This window comes from Protopterus annectens, chromosome 17.part0 (assembly GCF_019279795.1).
Source record: "Protopterus annectens isolate FY-2018-M chromosome 17.part0, PAN1.0, whole genome shotgun sequence".
Classification (NCBI taxonomy): domain Eukaryota; kingdom Metazoa; phylum Chordata; order Ceratodontiformes; family Protopteridae; genus Protopterus; species Protopterus annectens.
The window spans coordinates 539146811-539164029 of NC_056751.1; the positions used below are offsets into that span (position 1 = coordinate 539146811).

Here is a 17219-nt window from a genome sequence, read left to right on the forward strand (position 1 = left end):
GGATGAAAAAAGACAACATTGGATCTATTAAATATACAGTATGAGAACATGGGTTATAATATGAAAATGAAAACTTGCTTAGACATGATCTACCGCATAAAAGCAAAATGTGATTCCCAACAAACAATGTAGTCTGTTTTAAAGAATAATGGGTTAGTTTTTACTGAAAGCATAATAATTTAGAATTAAAGTTAGAAACCGTTCATTCGTTCATTCATTCATTCATTTGTTTACCCATTCATTTTTCAATACCTTCTTTATTCTATTCAGTGCTGTAGGGGGATGCCAGAACTTATCCTGGTATGTTATATGTGAGTAAAAAAGAGAACCTATCCTGTATGAGTTGCCAGTCCATCAGAAGATGTACAAGCACACATACATACTCACTCCATACCACTTGCATGTCTTTGACCAATCTTGTGGATCTCCAAGTCACCTACAGCTCAATTTTTAGAAAATGGGAGGAAACCAGAGTACCAGCAAAAATCCATACATCAGCATTGTTAATGTTGTCAGGAACCACAATTTGGTTGTTAGAATATTGACACAAATGAAGATGGCATTGCAAATCTATAATATGATATTATGAAAATTGTAGAAATACTCATTCTTACCTTGGAACGTCTGCAAATGATTTGTTGCAAACATGTTTCTGTCTGTGCAGAACCACAGCTCCCAAACTCTGCTTCCACAGTCAAACCATCAGGGAAATCTGCACTCTAAAAAATACAAATCACAAATTTGGGCTAAACTTATGAAAGGCTTTTGTATGAATAATGATAGACTATAAAATGTGCATATGTTAACTAAAATGCTATACTTCATCTGTAATATAAAAAGCGGTCATTTCAAAAAATGCTGTAAACATGCTCTTAGTAGATAAGAATAGGGCAAAGGTTGTTCACGGAACATGATTCACTAAATCACAATTCAGATTTAGGGATCTTTTTAAAATGAAAAATAACCCTTTTACTATTTCTAATGTCAAAACAAAGGAGTAAATCAAATGATCTAGTTTTTTAAAAAAATACTGAATATTAATAGATTACCTAACTCAAATTGTAATAAACTAAAGTGATATATCTATCATAGAGAGATATTAAGGTATAGACATTTGAACAAGTAGCCACAGTACAAATATCATCAACTGGAAGTTTGGAGAAAAGGCAGTGGCAGTGGTATCTGGTCTAGTAGAATGAGCCATAGGAGACCGAGGCAAAGGCAATCACTTCTCCTTCTAGAAATGAGAAATACATTAAGATAGCCAGTGAGAAAGCATTACCTTGAACACTCCTCTGCCAAAGTTTGCTGAGGAGGAGAAGAACACAAACAATTGGTCATATTTCCTGACATTCTTAGTACAATGCAAGTAAAACCTAAATTGACAATGCACATCCAGAAGGTGTAGCATGTACCCTGTTTATTGACAGAATGGGAAAAGAATATGGGAAGATTAATAGACTGGCTGAGTGATGATTCAGAAGCCACCTTAGAGAGAAAGGATGAGTTTCTTCTCCAAGTGACTCTATGCTTGCATAAAAACCAAATAAGGAGCTTTACAGGAAAAGGGATGACGTTCCAACACTCTGCATGCAGAAGTAACTGCCTCCAAAAACAGACTTTACCAGGAATGGTATTTCAAATCAACTGTGGCTGAATGTTCAAGGGGGGGGGGGGCTAGATAAAAATCCTGCAAAAGAATGATAATATCCCAAAGAGGGACAGGATCTGTAAGGGAGGGGGCAAAGCAGAAAAGTGCCCCTTAAGAAGGCTTTACATAATTTCGAAGAAGCGATGGTTGATTAGTTTTCCCTAATGTGATAGCTGCCAATTGGACTTTGATAGTAGAGTAACTAAAACCACTATGAAAAAGGAAGCCCAAAAAGATAGCCAGAAGAGGAGTTGAAAAGGGATCTGTATCCCTACTGGAAGCCCAAACTGAAAATCTTTTCCATTTGCATTTGTAAATTTTTCTGGTAGAAAACTTCTGTGAGAAAGTTTGGATTGCCTAACTATTATTGGAACTGGAAAAAACATGTGGTCAACTTGAAGGTCCTATGACCAGGTGAGGCTTCATGGAAGAGTAAGAGAAAAGATGTGGAGTAGGTCCAACACCCATGGAGGGTGAATCAGATGTGATAAGAGGAAGGGAAACCACACCTGCTCAGGCCAGAAGGGAGCAATAATGATCACAATAGCCTTGCTCCATATTGCTGTCTGCATAAACTTTGGGATGAGTAGAGTGGGAACATAGACATAAAGGAGAAGGGGGGGGGGACAAGTGTGGCTGAGAGCATCCTCTGAGGACTCCCCCTCTTGGGGGATTAGGGTAAAGTAACTGTTGTATTTGGTGTTGGTGGAGGAAGCAAATAGGTTGCAGCAAAGTCAGTCCCAGAGGCTGACCTGTCACTACTGGATTGACCACTGAACAGAAAGTATCCACTGAAGCATCCTCATAAAATGTGGCCAGAGGGACTAAGATGATGGTGGCCGCTATTGAGCCAAAAATATGTAAAATGCACCTTGCTGGTGGTTTCTGAGAGTAGAGTACTGCTACAGCCTGTTGCTGAAGGGTGAGAATCCTGCATTATGATTGCCTGACTTTCTGTAATTTGGTATCCAGATGTGCTCTAATTAATTCTATGTTAGTTGGCCTTTGGACTTGGTCATGTTGACAGTTATTTCTACCTCTAAGCAAAGGTTGATCAAGGAGTCCCTGACTTGAAGAAGGAGAATTCTGGTGGGAGCAGCTATAAGCCAGTTATCCAGATATGGGAACACTCGGAACCCCTTCAGCCTGAGATGAGCTACAACCACTGCCATGCATTTGCTGAATATCCGTGGGGCTGTGGTGAGACCAAAGGGTAGGGCTCTGAACTGGAAGTGATTGGCTCCAGGACAGAAGTGAAGAACCCTCCAGGAACATCTGTCCATCATTATGTGTTAGTGTGCATCCTGTAGGTCTACTAAGCACATCCAATTGTCCTTCTTCAACAATGGTAGGATAGACTGTACTGTCAGCATCCAGAATTTTATCTGCTTCATATATTAGTTCAAGTGACTTCGATTCAGAATGGGTCTGAGGTCCCCGTTCTTCTTTAGCACTAGAAAAATAACCTTGAATAAACTATGGGTCTGTGCTGGTCTTGTGGTACCTCCTGCATGACTCGCTTGTCGATCAGCTTTTTTTATTTCTAGCACTACTGCCTTTCCTTGAGAAGGTAGCACATTGAGAATTTTATTTGAATATAGGGGATGAGAAAAAAAGGGAATTGTATAACTTCTGGGTATGATCCTTTGCACCCTTACATCTCAGCTGATGGACATCCAGGCCATGGTGTGCAGGGATAGGCACTCTCAACTGTCTGCAGACTGCAGCAGTTGGGCAACTGCTCATTAGCTCTGAAAAGGCCTATTGGAGAAAGGATCCCAAAAGCTTTTATTCTGTGGTCCACCTCTGCACCATTGACAACATTCACTATGATTGCCTCCCCCCCCACCTCAGGAGGGGGTTATCACCAGGACCATTCAGACAAAAACCTTAGGATTTGCTGAACCACAATTTCTTACCTCACTTCTGGTTTCTTGAAAGGGCTCTCTGGGAGTAGAAAATCATAACCAATGGCAGACCAGGGTTTGCCCTCCTGCTCACTTTTGGACAACATCTCTTTAATCCTGGGTTCAAAGAGGGTGAGACAATCATGCCAAGCATTAATAAAGGATTTCTGAAGTGTTCTGCGAAGTCACAGGGATGCATCCAAGCATACCATCTGACAATTATTCCAGTGCTTGCTGCTGTTGATGTACCAACAGACACTTTTGATATAACGTGCATTGAGACATTCAAAAGGTATTGAAGGATAGCCAACTACATGTCAACAGTTTCCATCTCCTACACAGATAAGGACCCAGAGAGGGATTTGGATAGTTTTTTAGTCAAACTCCTTTGGAAATGTGTTATGTGAGCCAGATAATTCAACACCCTGATAACAAAAGTCACTAAGACATATACCCACTTCCCAAACATGTCTAACACCCTGGTCTCCCTGTTAGGGGGGTGGACAATGTAGCTCTTCTCAGTAAGCTCCTTCTTGGTTATTGCCTCCAGCAGGATGGAATCCACTCTACAGGACCCTTGCACCAAAACGGATGGTCTTTGTGGGACATTAATATCTTGCCAGGCTTTGGGGGGATGTGTTCAACTATGCCCATTTTGAAATCAGATCAACCAATTGTCCACAGGAGGGACCACAAAAGAGGTAGGTGAACCAACCCCAAAGGTCTCAAAGAATAATCTCATTGAAGGAAACATACTCAAGGGGGAGATATTTTCCCTCCCCTTCATCGAAATGTGTCTTCTGTCAGAGACTCCTGCAAGGTATCCATGTGCCTCCTCTTGCACTAAGGCTTCCAGTAAGCCTCTTCAGTGGGATAGTCTGGGTAGGATTCTGAAACCAATGGGGAGTCCACTGTGTGGAATATCTCAAGACTCTGAGGGGCTAGCTGTCCTGACAGAATGTGGAGGGCAAGGATTCCAACAGCTCCATGTGACAGAGATGGATCCAAGCAGAGAAGGGAAGCCTACACTCTAGCCTGAAACACCATTCTCTGGAAGCCTTAAAAGGCTGAAGCAGGCCCCAGTTTCTTCTTGATAGGATCCAAGGATACCAACACAAGCTGGTCCTGATGACACATCCAATTTATATCCAAAGATGACACCAGTGCCAAGCTATCCAGTGTTGAAGCACCAAGGGGAAGGGATGGCTCCAATAACTTTGGAGTCAATCCTGACCCCACAGCACTGACACTCGTAGACTCTGAGATCTATTAAGGTCTGAGGCACTCAGAGTTGATTGAAGCAGAGATATGGTTGGATTCAATGTGGAAAAAAGCCTTTGGATCCAATACAGACAAACCCCAGGAAACATTCATATTCAGGAACCCTGATTCCAAGGGTCAGATTAAGGAAAGAGCTACAATGTGATGAGGGGTAGGACTAAGGCCTGGGACTCAGACAAGAGTCAAAGCCAGGAGAACCTCCAGCTGGATCTGGGCCCTGAGGAACTTCCTAATCATTCTGTCAATGTCTGCTTCACATAGGTGTCTGGAGAACTGCACAGATCTCAGGGATGAAGCAGTGAATGGTGTTCTAGACATTCCATGAAAGGATCTTTTTTGGAGGAAAGGTGAATGGAATCTGGAAGATACCAGTTCTGGTGACAACTGTAGCTCTGGGGGCAGAAGGGTGTAGGATCTGATTGAAGTAGGCGTCAAAGCTGGAGCAGGTTCTAAAGGTTTCTGTAACTTCTATGCCAGGCCTAATGGCTGTGAGCAATCCTGAGGAAGATTCTTAGGCTCCTTAAGTCACTCCTTATCTTTTTCCATAGATTTTAACAATCTTCTCACCCCTGCTCTTATCTACAACTTTCCTAGAAGCAGAAAAAGATGAAGAAGAAATCTGTTGTGGCAGAAAGAAGTCCCTTGAGTACCAGATTATTTCTTCTCTCAGTTAAAGCTCCTGTGCCAAAGGCATTACAAATAGAACATTTATCAACCAAGTGAATAACCCCTAAACAGTAAGCACACTTAGTGAGGTCATCAAAGATATCAATCTTGTGAACACAACCCACATACTTCTTGAATCCAGAGGAGTTTCTAGGATCATGAAAAACACTACACCCACCACAACCAAAAGACAAGACAGCAGTGACAACATCAACTACAACAAAAATAATTATAATAGAATGCAACAACAGCATGAGTCAAAGGAACCTAGAAGATAAAGGCCATACAGGTACCAAAATAAAGAAAATAAAACTCTTTAATATGTATATGTATGTATATATATATATATATATATATATATATATATATATATATATATATATATATCAGAAGAGAAGAAAGATATATAAAGAAAAAACACATTTTGCTGTCACCAAAGCACTAAGCCAAGAGATCACTTCAGAAACAGGCAAATGAAAATGAGGTCTGAGGTCCTTTGCTAGGATGGAAATTGTTAGTAAGGGGAGGAGCCTAACCCTTGGATCCAAAGTCTGACAGTGCATAAAGTCAGATTCTGGTCTGATCCAGTAACCCATCCATTAAGGAATGGATGAAAGACTCAACATTAGATCCTAATATTAACATCATTTGGAAATTTATATCTACAAGCATCCCAATATCAAAAAATGTTTCTCGCAATCTTTCCTATAGAATATTTTCCCATATTTGTTGACAGTAGTATTAAGAGTAATATGATAGAATTAAAACATTATAATTTAATTTATTGCTTTAAATGTCTAAATGGGTCCAATATTCTCCCAGTACACAAAATTATGTCTAAGTATGAAATAGATCATAATAACTGGATTCTGATAAATAATATTAGGCCAATATATTGGAGAAAATGTTCTAATGACAGCTGTTGAAAAATAAATCTATTTAAACTTTTTTGAATATGTTTTATTATTATCATTAATTAAAATAGTGAAATTAAACCAAGAACCTCTAGATTATACACATTAACATTATAATTATATCTAAAATAGATAAGTATTGGAAATGTATTAATCAGTATGACCTTAAATATTTGGAAAATGATAGCAACAATGAATTTATATTGAATTTGATGGGTTTAACTTTGAAAATAATTTATTGGAAAGTTTTTAAATGGAAATATTTACATAGAAATTTTCTTAAACCACATAGGTTCTTTAAAATATTTAATAGTAAGGCAGTAATGTGTTGGGTAAGAAGTCACTAAAAAACAATATCACATTTTTGAAACTGTGAGAAAAGTATAAAGTTCTGGTAAGATATCCACTATTATTCAAAGCACTTTGGTTGGACAAATACATCAGCTCAAAACCTCTTATAGAAAAATGGCTCCAATTCTAAAATGCTTTTATTTTATTTTATTTATTTAGTTAGTTATCCTTTGCTGACCAGGGTAGTCCCACTAAGCTAGTATCCTCTTTTCAGGAAAGGGTATTTATACTACTAGACAAAATTTGGCCAGTGCATTGGGGAACTTCCCCTACTCTTTGTTACAAGTGTAACCTATTTGGGTCTATATTATATTACCGAATACTTACAACATCAAACGTTATATGGTCAACACCATAAGTTCAAAGTTGCAAGTATTCAAAAATTAAATAAAAAAATTAAAAAAAGGAAAAACTTACTTGAACATTTTAAGCAGGTGGGCAAGCACCCCTGCATCCCCGACACCAACTGCTCTTTAAATATACCAACTCTGAGATTGCACTACATTGTAGTAAATGGAAATCTTCTCTATGGAGATATCTGATTTCATTTTTGAATACTTGCAACTTCAAACATATGGTGTCGACCATATAATGTTTGATGTTGTTAGCATTCGATAATGTAATATAGACCCAGCCCATTTTGCAGGGACACTTCCTGTTTCTGTTTCAGGTACAGAGGTGGCCCATAAAAACAGAGATGCAGATGGACATAGAAAGATTTGATGGAGTGGTGAGAGAAATGGAGGAGAAAGCAAATAATGGGACCTGAGGATGGGTGCAGGATTCTGAGGGGATATATCAATGAAATCTGTTTGATGGAGATGAATAGAGATATGATGGATGCATAAATATATCCATCCAGTCAGGAGGGTTGTGTGATGCTTTACTTAATGTAATGGTGATGGAGAGTGGATCAGAAAATGAAGGAAATGTTTTTTGGGGGCATATTATGGAGAAAATAAAAACGGAGGATGCAGAGACCATCCTGAAGAATAGCAGTGAGAAGAAAATGAAAACATATGCAGAGAAAGTAAAAAAAGCAAAAGGGGAGTCGCAGAAAGGAGGACAGAATAAAATGAAAAAATTTGCATATGTAATAAGAATTCAAAGTAAGGAAGACAAAGAAATGGACAGGTATGAAGTGTGGAACAATTTAATAGCACCTTTGAGTGTAAAACCACATGAGGTAAGAGCATTTATTATTAACAAAGAGACATTTTGTGACATTATATATGAGACTGTTTTTTCAATGAAACATTTCTTGGAGAATATGAAAAAAGAAAGATTGTAACACATGGAATCTTTGTGTGATAAAAGCATTTAACAGGGAAACAAAAAAGAAAATGCATGTACAATTTCAAACAGCGGTGGAAAGTGAGACTTTGAAGGGGCATTTGAAAATTTTATGTAAGGAAGTACTGAACATTACAAAAGTTTATGATAAAAGGGGTTTATGTACTGGTGGATGGGATTGTAATATTGTGTTAAAAATAGAAAGATAAAAAATATATACATAACAAGTATGGTAAATGTAGAGGGGAATGGGGTTTTTGTAAAATACTGTGGATACCCCAAAACATGTTTTTTTTTATTTTGTGGAAAAGAAGAATATTTAATAAGTAATTGTAACAAAAGAAAATGTTATATTTGCGGAGAAATGGGACATGATGCAAACATGTGAATTGAAATGTTATAAATGTAACACAATTGGACATTTCTGGATGGCTTGCAAAAATGAAAATATGAGTAAGGAAAAAGAAAAAGAAAAAAAGAAATAAACAAAGAGAAGAAATGTTTGAAGTAGTAAAAATACAAGAAAAATTAGATGAGAAAAATAATAAAAAGGACATAGAAAAAGTTCTGAAATCAGTGGGGAAGAAGACATAAACTGGGAAATAGTAAAATAAAAACTCTATTGGTAAAAGGGTGAAAGGTAGAAAAATAAAATGTACAGGGATAAGTACAAAAGAAAAAAAAGAATGGAAGTGGATGAAAAATAATATATACAGCTAAAGATTGGGAGTTTTAAAGTGATTTCTGTAACTGTGAATCGTATTAAGAATATAGTAAAATAATAGGGATGTTGCAGTGGTGTAATAAATGCGATATAGATGCAATTATATTAAAAGACACATGATTTTTAACAAATGAAGAAAGATTACAAACAGATACATTATTGAGAGGAAAGATAATCTGGAATTTGGGGAATGAAAGAAGTTCTGGAACAGATATATTCTTTAGAAATACAGTAAATATATTAGATGTAACTTTAGCAAAAATGGGAAGATTAACCATTGTAGATTTAAAATGGAAAGAACAAGTATATAGAATATTATAGCATTATATGCTTATACTAATTGTAAAGAAAGAGAAAGAGAAAGCTTATTTCATTATATTTTAGACTGCATAATGATAAATATGAAGACTATAATAACAGAAGACTTTTATGGTGATTTAAGAGGCAAGTGTATAAAGAAAGGAAATGATATGACTAATGTTAGAAGTTATAAAGTCTGATAAGTTAAATCTCTGGGACAACAATTCATGGACATATAAAAGGCTTATTATATAACTGAAATAGATTGTCTTATAATATGCAAAGGTCTAGTTATAGGAGAAGGAGAGGTAACTGAAACAGGATTTTCTGATCATCTTGCAATATGGGTAGAGATAAAGGAAAACAAGGTATATATAAAAATAGGAAATGGAATAAAAGGATAATTGAAAAAATGGAATGAAGAAGGAAAGAGACTAGTAATACAGTTATGGAAAGATCATATTACAATGAGAACATTTTAGAAAAATTGGTCTGACTGGAGGATGATATTTAAGGAAAAATGTAAAAATTGTTTTTACAGTGGTAATATGATATGAGAAAAGGAGAGAATGAAAAATAAAACAGAACATAGTGATAGAAAGTACTTTGACTTAGATAAAGACTTATATGAAAGAAATAAAGAAAAAATGCAAGAATTATTATATAAGCAAATATATTTTTACAAGAAAAAAAATAAGTATTGAGTTACTTAAGCAGATTAGTAAAGAAAGATAATAGTGCAATGAGACAAATAAAAAATGTAAAACAAGAAATAGAAAGAACTCAGGAAAAGATTATGAATAGTATAGAATAATATATACAAGAAATGTTTGAAGAAAAAAAGAAGGTATTGAAAAAACATGGAAAGTAAAAAGTTAACAGCAAAAGAGAATACAGAGTTGGAAAAGGAGATTTCTTTAAATGAACTAGATAAAGTATTGGGACAAGTAAATATAGATTTGGCTGCAGGACCAAATGGAATAGGGTATGAAATGAATAAAAATTTAAGGGATTGGCAAAAACAATAGTTTTAAAGATTTTGAATGAATGGTTAAATGAAGATTTTATGTATAAAGAATTATGTAGCAGAATATTTACATTCATATAGAATAAGGAAGATAGAAGGCAATTAAAAAATGGAGACTGTTAGTATTGAATAATAATGATTATAATATCATTATGAAAATAACACAAACAACAATTTTTCTTAAAATGGAAAATATTATGAAAGATAGCATATAGATTATAAAGGGGATGATTACTATGAATTATTAATGATAATTAGAGAAAATGTGGATGATGTGAATAGAAAAGAAGTGAAAATCATTATAAGAGAACTTAATAAGGCATTTGATACAATTGGGCATGAAATCTTATGGGCAAAAATGAAAGAACATAATCTAAGTGAGAAAGTTAGGGAATTATATATGTCAGCATACAGTAATAATAAAATAAAAATACCTGTAAATGGCTAAACAGGGATGTCCAGTGAGTTGTATACAGTTCTGTTTATATATGCAGGTGACATTATAATAGTTGCAAAAACAAAAATTTGGATAAAAGAAGTAATACTTTTTCACAAATGGGTCTCTAGAGGTGATAGTGATGGCTTTAAATAAAGAGAAAAGTAAAGGTTTAAGTGATGTAATAAGGATAGGGTTTATCTTTTACAATGAATTAAACTTCAGTGTTAAGTATAAAATTTGGGAATAAAGATGTAAGTGTAAGTAGAATTTAATTGGGAAAAGCAATAGAAGAAATAAAACAAACCTGACTTTTCTGGAGAACATATAAATTATCATTCAGCAAATCGGCTTATTTGATAAATTCAGTGCTGAAGGGAAAATAGCATACTTAAATGCATTTATACTGCCAACAGTATTTGAAAAGGAATTTGACATTTTTTTATTTATAGGATCATAGGAGGCTACTAAGTTATCAACCCTGAGGTCATTTCAAGCCTAGCCATTTCATCCCAATGTAATACCATAAATACTCTAGTCAATACCCAGGATTGTATTTATTAATAACTGCCCATGTCCAGGAGGTCTGTGGGCAGTATCCCCCAGTAAGAATTTACAGTGCCCCTTCTACTCATCCAGGCTCTTTTTGAACAGTGTTATAGAGGTGTTCTGTTTCACATGAATTGGCAGCCTATTCCAAAAGTGTGGCAGTCTCTGGGAGACAAATCTGTCCCTCCAGCATGTCCTATTCAAGTTGCAGGTCATACTTAGGTCCCTGGAATGGGTAGCTCTAGTCCTGTTTGATTTATGGATGTGCATCAAATTCATTAGGTATGGGCTTGAGATTGCTCTGTAAGCCAGGCACAAATCTCCCCTACGATGTCTATACGATACTGAGTATAGTGACAGGGACTATAGTTAGTCTGTGTAAGGCACGTGCTAGAGTATCTTGAACTTCTTAGTTAGAAACCTCTGAGGTGTCTCCAATTGATGCAGGTGCTTTGTATGGTACATGCCAAAAGGTGCATTACACTCAATTATGGGCCTGATTAGTGATACAGAGGGGTTATAACCTTCTTTGCTGTAGAAGTGATGCCTTTGCTAATCAAGTATGCTGTGTAGAAAGCCTTCCTATCTACTGTAGATAAATGGTGGTTAAAGTTAAGGTTGCAGGCTGCTTGTAATCTAAAAATCCTTACCACTTCATTGGTACTTAAGGTATTGTTGTTAATTTGATAGTGTGAAGGGACATTGTTTTTACCGAAGGGAATGATGATGCATTTCTTTGCATTCAGTTTGAGACTGTGACTAAGACACCAGTCACTGGTCTGTGTAAGACCCTTCTGACGTATACTGACATCATTTGGGGATTCAATAATTGCACTCAGTTTGCAGTCATCCGCAAACCTGGTTAGCCACAGTCCCTTAGTTTTTGCCTGAACTTCTGATAAGTATATGTCAAACAGTAAGGGACCCAGCACTGACCCTTGTGGCACCCCATTGGAGACAGGTCTGCTGGTTGATGTGGAGTCCCCTACTTTGATAGTGTGTGACTGGTTTGTGAGCCAGTTCACAATCCATCTTACAACAAAGGGGTTTACATTCAGTGTGCTAAGTTTATCAGTACTGCCTGAGTGTGGAATTGTGTCAAAGGCCTTTACCAAGTCAAAGTATGCTGTATGCACAGATCTGCCCTTGTCAATGGCCCCGGCCACATTTCTGAAGGAATCCACCAGGTTTAAAAGGCAGGATCTGCCCTTGACAAAGCCAAATTGGGATGGATCCAGGGTTTGGAGGTTGCCTATGTCTTTATATATGAGGTCCATGATGATAAGTTCCATGGCTTTACAGATGAGGCTTGTCAGACTTATGGGTCTATAATTCCCTGGATCTGTTGCTAAGCCACCTTTGTGTAGGGGAATAACTGTTGCTGTTCTCCATTTCACAGGAACAAAGCCAGTAGTTAGGCTATGATTGAATATGGTACTAGATTAAACCCAGTAAAATGATGTGTTTTGCATGTAAATAAAGAGGAAGGCTGTTTATGGTTAATTAACCCAGTGGTATATTTTGTTTTGTTAAATTTGTACAAAGTGCTAGAGTGGATAAATAAAAAGATGAGAGATTAGTAATAAAATTATATAAGCATGATCAATTTTGAGGTATGCTGATAAAAGAGTAAAAGAAAAGAGTATGCATAGATGAGAAAATAAAATGTTACCAAGAAAAAATTTGATTGTGGAAAACAAAAACTGATGATATAGAAAAGTATAGAAAAGTGTGGTATGAGAATGTAATGATTAACATTACTATGTAAAACCGTGGGAAAATCTAACAGAAGAATAAAAGCTATAGAAATAAGAAGAAGCAAATGATGTAATTAGAAAGTAGAATGTTAAATTTTGGGGAGACTGGTAATAGATAAATTGTCAGAAAAGGAAATATGTCATATAAAAAGTGATAGAATATACTGATATTTTCAAGAAGAAACTATGGAACATATGTTTTTGAAATGTAAAATAATAAAAAAGTTATGGAGAAACTATGTAAAGAAGATTTTTTGAAACTATAAAATAAATGGATAAAATAAACATATATGTGATTAAATATGGATATTATAAGAACAGAAGTAAAGAGTATGTTAAAAGAATAGATAAAAAGATAGTTTATGTCCTATGGGTTATATGGAATGAAAGAATAAATAAAATTTTGTTCAACGGTAAATGGATTTTAAGAACAATATTAAGTAAAATCAGATGGTGGTTTTGGAAAAAAGAGGGGGGGTCTAATAGGGATGAAAATTTAGTATGATTGTAAAGGAAATTCTGAATATGTATAAAGAGATTTGTATGTCCATATATTTGTGTATGTGCAAATATTTGTAAAGATGTAAATATGCTGTAAATAAGAGTTCTTTTTGTATATAAATAAATTATTCCTACTCTTGTGGGTGCCATGGGATCTTTTATATCCACCTGAGCTACCACCAACATAGGCAGATGGGGTCTTGGTTTAATATCTCATGTGAAGGACAACATACTCAGGAGTGCAGCACTCTATTTATGCTGCACTGCAATGTTAGCAATCCATCCACCTGGTGTAGGAATAGAACCCACAACATTCTGCACAAAAGGGACTGTGCAACTTGGAGCACCACTGATGTTAAAACTTTTCTGATTGCATCAATCTTGCCAATGATTTTTGCCAGAAAGAAATCAGTTCTATCACTTAAGAAATTAAAGCAAAGTTCTAAATTGTAAACATTAGAGATAACTGGAACTGTTATTAAAGATGTTTTGTCTAATTTTCAACTGAATAAGTTCTGAATAATGTGCTGATCAGATGTTACTAATTGTGTGATTGAGTGTATTGATCATTATTAATTTGTTCTTGTAAATATAGTCATGTGTGTAGCAATTTAAAAATACATAAAAAACTTTTACTCAGACAGTGAGTAAAACAGAATTTTTTACCTTCTGAGATGCAGTGATCTTCAGCTCAATTATATAACATACAGGAGTATACTGGCAGTAGTCCCTTCCTAGTTGCTGCAGTGGATTTGCCTCTGCATATAAATATTTTCAGTTTGTGAAAAAATATTTTCTCTATATAACGTCATCATTGTGTGATCAGATGAACTTGTGAGTTGACCATCTGGCCTCTGAAACGAACTGGTGCAAAGTTTTATATATTTTTGGCAAGTTTAACGTCTTGAGACCTCCAAGAAGTCTGACTGCCATTGTTCTGTGTTTAAATTTACATCTGCCTATAAAGTCACATCTGTTTTAGATGAGTGATGGAACTAACACTGTTTCTAAACAAGAGGGAGATTGTCCCAGACATTATAGGTAATTTGAGTTATAAATGTTTCTTCTGTTTTATACCTATTATTCAAGGTTCTTAAGGCTAACTGCATTTACATATGTTAACCCTTCCAATAGTTCATTCCAAACAAAGTCTAGAAGATGAAACAGTCTTTCGTGGCCCAGAAAAAAATGTCACAGTTCTCCTGACAGGAAGCAGTGTAACACAACAATGAGAGACAGCTGTTTCAGTCTGAGTGAAATAGATGTTCAAGCCCTTTAATCCTCTTAGTTAGAGATATTTGTACTCAGCCTAAGTGAATCAGGAGTTTTGTCAGGACACTGCAAATGCTGGCACTCTCCTCTATGATATGCCAGACAAGTGATGTGTGTGGGGAGACCATAACCTCCTTTAAGTTCCTTGCATTTTCCCTTATTATCACGTGTGTGTGCGTGTGTGTTACACTGAAGGCCTATTGTTACTACAGTGGCAACCTGTTTGTCAAAGAAGACACCCTCATCCACAATTGTACTGAGATCTTTTATAGCACAGTCCATCTTACCTTGCATTCCCTTGGTGCTGTAGGTGGAGGAGGTCATTTTGACTTCTGGAAACCATCAGTGCTATACTTTTTATATTTAATGCTAGGATTTTGTCTTTACACCACTTGTAGTTTGTGTCCAATCCAGTATGGAGAATCCCCACATCAAAGGCAAGCCAGGTATCCTAGTTAAACAAATCACACTCTCCCAATTTCAGATGTGTTACACTGTTTTGGATTGTTGCCATGTTGGGAAACAAGCTTTGTATATCCCACAGATTCTCAGAAAAAAAGGAAGTTATGCATTTACTGTACTGTTGAATCTTCGAGATACATGTCTACTCACTTTAATAGTAGGAAAGGTATGCTGCAGATAACAATCACTCATCACCTTTAACACTCTGCCAGGCTCAAACACTCTTCCTCTAGCTCTCACAATGCGCAATCCCCCCCAAGGCCCTCTCCTGCTGTAGCTCTCATAATGAACAATCCTCCCTCCTCTCTCTCTCTCCAGACTCTCTCCTGCTGTAGTTCTCATAAAGAACCTCTCTCTCCAGACCCTCTCCTGCTGTAGCTCTCATAATGAACATTACCCCCTCCTCTTTCCAGACCCTCTCCAGCTGTAGCTCTCATAATGAACAACACCCCCTCATCTCTCTAGACTGAGTTTGTTCTCTTTAACAGCATTGCTAAAATCTTTATATAATCTTACATATCTCAGGAGCATTCCTCCAGATCTCCTCATACCCCACACAGGTGCATTTGTCTAGCTAAGGGGCTGGTGGGTATGATCCAGGCCATTTACTTCAGCAATAAGACAGAGTTCTCCACGTTCTTCCTTTGGGTAGCATTATGACAAAATACCACATAGAATGATAACCCTGAACATTGTCCTGGGCTTTGAAATCACATCCAGTTTATTCTGTCTTACAAAAGTATGCAGAAAACTCCATGTCACAGCCACACAAATATCATTGATAGAGTAATTCTTGAAAAAATGAGGCTGCGGTTATACCCCTAGTAGAGTGAGTTTTTTGTGCATTTGATATGGTTTTATTATACTTATTATAATAGAATGTAATTCAGTCTGAAACCCACCGGAAAAAAGTTACTTTGGACACTTTTGCAAAAAGCTGATGATCCTTTCTAATATCTTTAGTTCTATCAATACAAAACCAGTGTAGCAAATAGTTCCCTCTGTTACAGTACTGCAAAAAAAAAAATACTGGCAGGTTAATAAACTGGTTAAGGTTAGTTGCCCTGGCTAACATGGATATGAAAGTGAGGTTAGTGCATAAGCGTGCATGAGCTTTAGGAAATATATGTTAGGGCTTATAAGAAAGTGCCTAAAGTTCTGAAACCCAATTGCTACTAGAAAAAGAATTTTCCAAGAAAAGTATTGGATCAGCATTGCCTGCTGTTTCAGAAGGACATAACATTGTTTCCTCCAACTAGAAATTAAGATCCTAAAGGGGAACAGGTTCTCTGAGAGGTGGTATGAAAGGGATGTGACTCATAGAAAGGCCTTACAAACTTTTAAAGACATCAGCAAAAGAAGAGTGAAGACCCGTGTGAAAGTTATAAGTAGCTGCTGGATGTACTCTGAAACTTTGATCAAAATGTCTTCCAAAAACTACTGAATCACCAGAATCAGGGTAGAGAAGGGATTAAGACCTTATTTTTTTGATGCATCCAACTTAGTCATCACATTGTGTATCTTTGTTCTTATAGATATATTATTCTTAAACTTATTGTCTTCTTCTGAATTATTAGTGTAGCTCCTTGAATGTGTGGGTCTATATTATTTCTTCGACCGCTTAGGTTGTCAAATGTTCAATGATTGACACCTAAGCGTCAAAGTTTTAAAATTGTGAATGGTCATATAAGCAAATTCTTTCCTGGGTAAAGAATTTGTTTGGACGTTATCGGGGATTTGCCCTTTCCCCAATGTAGAGCGATCTCAGAGTTGGTATATTTAGTTAGGGGAGGTGTGCGGGGCTGTGGTATGGGGGGTGAAGCCCCCCACTGTATTTAGGTTGAAAAGTTAATTTTATTTCCGGACGGCCTAGCAAATTCTTTCCTGAGGAAAGAATTCACTTATATGGCCGTTCGCGATTTTGACACTTCGATGCTTAGATGTCAATCATTAAGCATTCGACAACCTAAGCTGTCGAAGAAATAATATAGACCTGAATGTGTCTATCACTTCAGCTTCCTTTCACTTCATACAACCTTTAGTGCAGATTTATATTTATTTTGTTATCCTAAGTGAGCTAAAATAACAGACCTACAAAATGGTTCACAAAAATAATGGTAATAATGGA

The 17219-nt window shown here is 36.3% G+C and overlaps 1 protein-coding gene across 1 annotated transcript in view; it reads right to left on the reverse strand.

The window, feature by feature from the left end:
- Positions 1-17219, reverse strand: part of LOC122791453 (mucin-6-like) — a 1454314-nt gene that overhangs the window by 1179858 nt on the left and 257237 nt on the right. The window contains exon 11 of the mRNA XM_044059198.1: positions 615-719. Coding sequence (XP_043915133.1) covers positions 615-719 — 105 coding nt within the window. The remainder of the gene's footprint in view (positions 1-614; positions 720-17219) is intronic.